The 7,725-nt window shown below is 39.1% G+C and overlaps 1 protein-coding gene across 1 annotated transcript; it reads left to right on the top strand.

The window, feature by feature from the left end:
• Window positions 1–7,504, top strand: LOC121505584 (aldo-keto reductase family 1 member D1-like). Its single transcript, XM_041781030.1, has 9 exons — window positions 1–520; window positions 634–801; window positions 933–1,049; window positions 1,155–1,232; window positions 2,812–2,934; window positions 5,502–5,611; window positions 5,779–5,944; window positions 7,127–7,209; window positions 7,291–7,504. The coding sequence occupies exons 1-9, from the start codon at window positions 428–430 to the stop codon at window positions 7,331–7,333; spliced, it is 981 nt and encodes a 326-aa protein (XP_041636964.1). The 5' UTR covers window positions 1–427; the 3' UTR covers window positions 7,334–7,504.
• The last annotated feature ends 221 nt before the right edge of the window (window positions 7,505–7,725 follow it).

Genomic DNA, 7,725 nt, shown 5'->3' with positions numbered 1-7,725 from the left:
TATGACATGTGGCGAAGAAGACCTACAATATTTCCCACAGATGTTATTCAAGAAAAGCAAAAGTGCAAATTTTATTTACTACTGAAAAATGTCAAAACTGCTCGGTTAAAGTATATGACGTGAGTATATAAGTCGGTACTTTCCACTCAAGCCTAACGCCACCTATCTATGAAAGGGAGGGTTTTTAGAGATTAAATGCGTATTGTTGTATCTCTTTCTACATGTCTGAGTATATCATCACCGTCCTCTTTGTCAGAGCTAATGTGGGAGTCTGATTTGTATTCGTGGGAGGAGTCCGGCCAAAGTATGTGGTCAAAAGGAGATAGAGCTATCAAATGGGTCATCTAGCCGTGAAAGGCATATTTACTTGCACTGTGGCTTGGAGCACAGACAGAAGCAGGAGCACGGGAAGACTGTGGAGTCACTCATGGACTTAACTGCTGAAAACCACTCCGTACCTCTGAGTGATGGGACCAGCATACCTCTTGTTGGACTGGGGACGTACGGGGACCCCCGCACGGTAAAACTGGTCATTCAGGGTAGCTAGGTCATGCACTAAGATAAAGTCAAAAGAGAACCAATCTCAGGTTTACTGTGAGATTTTATTCACTCTAAATGTGTTGTTCTTCATAGACTCCTAAGGGAACTGCATATGAATCTGTAAGAGTGGCCATCGAAGCAGGGTACAGACACATTGATGGAGCTTTGGTCTACTTCAACGAACATGAAGTGGGGCAAGCAATAAGGGAAAAGATTGCAGACGGCACTGTGAAGAGAGAGGACATCTTCTACTGTGGAAAGGTTTGCCAAAGTATTAGGTTGTTTTGTTCCTATAGTTGCACAATGACATTCTTTTCCTCACTGTTAAATATTTTACCTAGACAATCAGAACCACACTGTTGCAAAACTAACACTTCTGCACTGATATGCAGCTGTGGAACACATTCCATCCCCCAGAGTTGGTGCGCCCTGCTTTGGAGAGAACGTTGAAGACATTACAACTGGATTATGTTGACCTCTATATTGTTGAAATGCCCACAGCCTTCCAGGTATACATGCTTTTAAAGTTGCAGCAAAATCCTCCTAGTTTTGTGTTTATCTCATAGCTGTGAATCACTGTTGAACCTGTTACTGAGTATTGTTGTTTCCCAAAGCCAGGAGATACATTTTACCCCAAGGATGAAAATGGGAAGACCATTTACCACGAGACTGATCTCTGTGCCACATGGGAGGTGAGACGCTTAAATCACTCACAGCAGGCAGTGAACAGAAAGAACAGGTAATTCTTTATTGGCCAGTGCTTAAGGGTTGGGTGCTTATAAACCTAACTGTTCAAAGTTCAAAGTCTGACTTAGGTTGTTATCCCACCATTACCAAGGCCACCCATAAGGGGGGGATAAAGGGAGGAGCTTTACGGGGCCCTGCCAAACTGGGGGGGCCATGGAGGTCAGCAAAACCATAAATCATTATAACGAAAAGCTGTGATAACAATTTTTATTTTTTAACCTGAATAAAGACCACTCTTATCAAAGCTTCAGAAATGAATTTTATCTATTTATGCTCTAGTACTACATAGCCTTTTTCAAAATGTACACCTGTTTTCTTAGAACAGAATGACCTTTTTATTAGTGATGTAAACAATGTGGATGAGAACATTGAGCTAAATGATTAGGAAAGTAATGTTGACTTCATAGCTTGGTCAAAATCTGCACAAATGTCAGGATGCCAGCAATTAAAGTTGTGAAAAAAAATGGCAAGAAGCAGCAAAAAGTGGGGAAATTGACAAAAATGGGCAAACATGGCAAAGGTGACTAAAATAGATAGCAAGAAATGTTGCTGAAATGGGCAAAAAGTGGCACAAAGAGGCATCAATGGGCATGTAGAAGCAAAAAAAGGATCTGGTAGGCAAAAAGGGTTAAAAAATGGCAAAGGGGGGCTACAACAGGTAAAAAAATGCAAGACAGCCAAAAAATGTGCAAAACGTGAAAAATGTTGCCAAACAGTGGCAAAACAGGCTAAAATGGGCATGAATAGTGAAAAAAAATTGCAAAAAGCAGCAAGACGGGGGAAAATTGACAAAAAATGGGCATATGGCTAAAGGTGACTAAAATAGGTTGCAAGAAATGTTGTTCAAATGGGCAAAAAGTGGCACAGGCATAAAATGTGGCAAAAATAGAAAAAGGTCACAAAATGGGCTGTTATGGCAATAAGGAGACTTAATTAGGCAAAAAAAAATGTTGGAGAAATTGGCCAAAGTGGCTTAAAAGTAAAATAAAGGGGTAAAAAGGGTGAAAGAAAGCACAAGGCAGCAAAAAGTGGAAAATATGGACAAAAAGGGGTGAAATGGTTAAACAATGGAGACAGTTGGCAAAAAATATTTAGATAAGATAATTTAGATTTAGATAAAATATTTCAGTTTTTTTAATAGATTTGCAAAAAATCCTAAAATTCAGTTTTTACTTTACCATAATTGGTGCTAAACGTAGATTAATTACAACTTAAATGATTTTTTTCAACTGTGGAGTCAGGCTGCAACAGCAATGATTAAAGTGAAGGGGGTCTGTATACTTTCTGAATGCACTGTACATTGTCTCCAATTTGTCATGATAAAGAACATAAATAATTCTTGTCAGAATTTGTAACACAATTAACACAGCAGCACCGTCTTGTATGGAAACTAGGAAGTACAAGAGCTCCAGTTTCATGTTCTAATGTGGGCCATTTTATTTTTTTCAGAATTTGTTGCAGGTCAATGTAAAATCAACAATGAGTTTGGACATCCCTGATCTGTGTTATGTTTGTCTTGAACAGGCTATGGAGGCTTGCAAAGATGCTGGACTTGTTAAATCGATTGGAGTATCCAACTTCAACAAGCGACAGCTGGAACTGATCCTGAACAAACCTGGACTGAAACACAAGCCTGTCTCCAACCAGGTACACCCGTCATTGGTCCCAACATGGGGTTCATGCGTGTTAGTGTGTGTGTGTGTGTGGGGGGGGGGCAAAGATCTCAGGGGGTCAAGGGACCCTGTCTGCACTGAGGTTGTCTAAATTAGATGTACATATATTTAAGTAAAAATCATGATTAGAAGCAGAATGCATTAAGGCCAACCTAAGCGACTGATAAATGAAGAGAATCTGTTCAGTTTTGAGCAACAAAGTTAGCATTTTTAGGGGGAAAAATCAAACTTTTGAGATTATACATTTGTTTATAAACAAGAAAACAAACTCGAAGTTTAAAAAGTTGGATGTTTACAAGAAAACCTCTCAATATCACAGCTTAAAATGTTCAAATTTTGACAATAGAAACTCAAAAATGTCGAGTTTTAAAAATCCTGCATTTACAACAGAGTTAAGCCAACAATTGACAGGAAACCATCCATCCATCTTCTTCCGCTTAACCGAGGTCAGGTCACGGAGACAGCAGCTTAAGCAGGGAAGCCCAGACTTCCCTCTCCCGGGCCACTTCGTCCAGATCTTCCTGGGGGGATCCCAAGGTGTTCCCAGGCGGGAGACATAGTATTTGCAGCGTGTCCTATGTCTTCCAGAGGCCTCCTCCCAGTGGGACCTGCCTGGAAACCCTCACCAGGGAGGCGTCCAGGAGACATCTGGACCTGATGCCCTAGCCACCTCATCTGGCTCCTCTTGACACAGCGGAGCAGCGGCTCTACTCCAAGTCCCTTTTCCTATCTCTAGGGGAGAGCCCAGACACCCTGCGGAGGAAACTCAGTTCAGCTGCCTGTATCCGCTATCTCGTTCTTTCGGTCTCTACCCACAGCTAGTGACCATAAGTGAGGGTAGGAACGTAGATCGACCGGTAAATTGAGAGCTTCGCCTTTCGACTCAGCTCTTTCCTCACCATGACAGACCGATGCAGAAACCGCACGTCTGCTGACGCCGCACTGATCCCTCTGTCGATCTCCCGCTCCATTCTTCCCTCACTCGTGAACAAGACCCAGAGATACTTGAACTCCTCCACTTGGGGCAGGATCTCATTCCCAACCTGGAGAGAGCATTCCAGCCTTTTCCGACTGAGGACCATCGCCTCAGATTTGGAGGTGCAGATTTTCATCCAAACCGCTTCACACTCGGTTGTGAACCGTTCCAGTGAGAGCTGAAGGTCACGGCCTGATGAAGCAAACAGAACCACATCATCTACAAAAAGCAGAGACCCGATCCTGAACCCTTCAATGCCCTGGCTGCACCTGGAAATTCTGTCCATAAAAGTTATGAACAGAATTGGTGAGAGCCCTGGCGGAGTCCAACCGTCACTGGAAACAAGTCTGACTTAAATAGTGGTTGGATTTTCCACTTTATAATCTCAAAAATACTACATTTTGGTTCACTTACATTTTCAACTTTAAAGTAAATTTTTTTTTTCGTAAAATGATGATTCATTAAAATTTCAAGGATTTTCTTATAAATTAACAAATCCTCTTTATAGTTTTTTTCCAAGAGGCCCTAAAACACCATCATTATAATGGATAGTTTATAAAAGATCTTTTGTCCAGAACTTTTGTATGTAGGCCTATTATGTTGGGATTTTGTAAATAAAACAATTAAAATGGATGTTAACTTTTCCAAGGAGGTCTTGGGTGGGTCTTAGCTGTTCCTAGATACAAGTAGGGCGCCCTAAGGAAAAAAGGTTGGGATCCACTAAGTGATGGATTATTGGATTAAACCTTCAAATTGTAGAAAAAAATGGAAAAGATAGGGGAAAATTGAATTTAAAACAATGAAATAAAGTTTGAGGATGCATACTGTAGTGACAAAATTAATTATTCCTATGCAAATCTTTTATTTGAATCATAGTTAGACATCCTATTCATTTTGTGTTATCCTGTATTCTCTTGTATAACCTAATGATTATTTAGCCATGTGACCTGATAGTCTTGTGATTCTGTAAGATCCTTCAGTGTATGTCCATGGGGAGTGAAGAGGTCCAAGGTCAATGTCCATGCAGATCACGCTGTGTCCCCTGAGGATCAGCCCCTCTGTATCTGTGTCCTATTTGATTTACGTGAAAGAGGCACCATCAGGCCTGTTGTTGTACCCGGAGGGAAACAGTTGGGCACAGAGATTAGAGGTGCAGCTGGGGAGATACAATATAGATATTTTTGCTATCCTCCCCTCTGGGCTCCTGTGAGGTACCAAGGCCAAGGTCCCGAGGAGGAGAAGGAGGGGCCAGTACCGGAAAGATGGATAAGTTTTGAAGCCTTGTGTGTCAGGGGAGTCAGAGGGAGGAGTGAATGTTAAAATAGAGTGATCATACTTCATTTAGCGTAATGACGTGTTTTGAAATGTATAAAAGTTTGTGATTCTTTGTCTCTGGTAGAACTCTCTCTGCAGAGCTTATGCACTGTATGATTGACTTCTCTCTTGCAAGACTATAAATCTCCATAAAGACATTTCTTGACTCAAGATCCTTCATTGATCCTCTACTTTGGTAAAATTTCCAGGACAATACTTAATGCTTTTTTTGTTTTGTTTTTCCAAAACAGGTTGAATGTCACCCGTATTACACTCAGTCAAAGCTGCGTGAGTACTGCAGACAGAATGACATTGTCATTGTGGGATACAGCCCTTTGGGGACGAGCAGAGACGCATCCTGGTATGGGACAAAAATACTTATTAACCACATTAAATGTTTGTTACAAAGGCATTTCCTCAACATAACTCTAGCTTTCAGTGAGTTTTTTTTGCATGCATTTGTACTCAAAGAGCGAGCGTGGTACTATGAAAATGTACTTATCAGTTAAACATTAACCTTTTCAACAGGGTGAACCTTAAATGCCCCCCATTATTGGAGGATGAGCTACTGGTATCGATTGCTAAAAAGTACAACAAGACCACAGCGCAGGTGGCCCTGAGATTCAACATGCAAAGAGGCGTGGTGGTCATCCCAAAGAGCTTCAACCCTGTCCGCATCAAGGAGAACTTTCAGGTTTGTTCATTCTGTATAACCCACGGGTGTCAAACTCAAGGCCCGGGGGCCAAATCCGGCCCATGGTGCAGTTATACCCGTCCCACCAGATCATATGATATTTTTATTATAACTGGCCCACCAGTATTTAAACTTATCCTTGATGATTTATAATATCCTTGTTGAGTCATAAAAATTAGAAAAAGTAAACAGTAAAAATAAGTTGATAAAAAGTCAGGAACGTGGAGAGGAAATTCATGTTTTCTCTATATTTTCAATTTTGCATCTCACAGTTATGACTTAAAGTTATGGTTTTGACTTTTTATTTCATATTTTTACCTTTACATCTCATAACCTTGACTTTTTTATCTCATATTTTTACCTTTAAGACTAATCATTTTACATTTTAAATCCTATTTTGACCTTTTAAAGTCATGATTTTGACTTTTATCTCATGTTTTGACCGTTTTCAACTCCTAACTTTGACTTTTATCTCATTTTTTTAACCTTTTAAAATCAGGATTTTGACTTTTATCTCACATTTGACCTTTTTCAACTTCTAACTTTAACTTTTATCTAATTTTTTTACCTTAAAAACTCATGATGTTGACTTTTTTCTCAGTTTTTTGACCTTTTGAAATCATAATTTTGACTTTTATCTCACATTTTAACCTTTTTCAACTTCTTTTTATCTCATTTTTTTACCTTAAAAACTCATGATTTTTAATTTTCATATTTTGATGTTTGAAACTTATGATTTTGATATTTACCTCATATTTTGACAGTTAAAAATCATGATTTTGAATTTTATGTCAGTTTTTGACTTTTAAAATTTATGATTTCAATATTCTGTCTCATATTTTGCCTCTTAAGAACATTATTTTGACTTTAAATGTTGTGATTTTACCTTTTAAAATCATAAGTTTGACTTTTTATCTCATATTTTGAGTTTTGAACTTATCATGTTCACCTTTTAATTGCAAAAACAGTTATCATCAGTTTCAAGTTTTTTTACTGCCATAATTTATTTCTGGTGAAATCAGGTTGACATTTTATGGTTAAATATTCACCCCTTTAGGCCCTCAGGTTAGACCCAAGTTCAAAATCCGGCCCCTGCTGTGATTGAGTTTGACACCTCTGGTATAATCTGTAAATAATTATCCCAAAAAAGACACCATGATCTTTCTAAAAAATCTCTTGCAGATATTCGATTTCTCTCTCTCTGAGGCTGAGATGAAGGCAGTTGAGGGACTGAACAAGAATATTCGATTTGTGGAGCTTCTCATGTAAGTACAGAGGATACTGCAAAGATGACTTTCTGTTCTTCTAACTTATGATAACCTTGTTTCTCTTTTTTGACTCAACAGGTGGGCTGATCATCCAGAGTACCCTTTTCATGATGACTACTAGAGGCTACAGATAGCTGCTGTCATATCAGCACAGATATCATGTGTTTATTGTTGCTTTTATACTTTTTAAATGAAATACCAAATGATTTTGGTGCGTTATAATCATAATTTCATATATTACTTTGCAGTGTTTGATTCTTTCCATGTATAAAATTCCTGGCAATAAAGCTGATAGTGCTGGTTGAGACTGTGTATTTCATTCAACATTTCTGCCATACACTGATCAGATTAAAGGATAGAAGACTGATTTGAGGACAGTTAGAAGACAATAATATCATCAGTTTTTTGGAGGAACTACTGTTTACATGGCATAGGTCTGTGGGAACTGTTAACTGTCCTGGAGGTCTAAGAGGCAGTACCAAACCCTTTTCATGGTGCATGGCTGCATGCATG

Source organism: Cheilinus undulatus, linkage group 23 (genome assembly GCF_018320785.1).
Source record: "Cheilinus undulatus linkage group 23, ASM1832078v1, whole genome shotgun sequence".
Lineage (NCBI taxonomy): Eukaryota > Metazoa > Chordata > Actinopteri > Labriformes > Labridae > Cheilinus > Cheilinus undulatus.
This window is presented reverse-complemented; position numbering and strand designations above follow the sequence as displayed.

Coding starts and splice junctions, on each gene's coding strand:
- LOC121505584 (XM_041781030.1), top strand. CDS start 428: ATGGACTTAACTGCTGAAAACCACTCCGTACCTCTGAGTGATGGGACC. Junction 1,233..2,811: donor ATCTCTGTGCCACATGGGAG/GTGAGACGCTTA, acceptor TGTCTTGAACAG/GCTATGGAGGCTTGCAAAGA. Junction 5,945..7,126: donor GCATCAAGGAGAACTTTCAG/GTTTGTTCATTC, acceptor AATCTCTTGCAG/ATATTCGATTTCTCTCTCTC.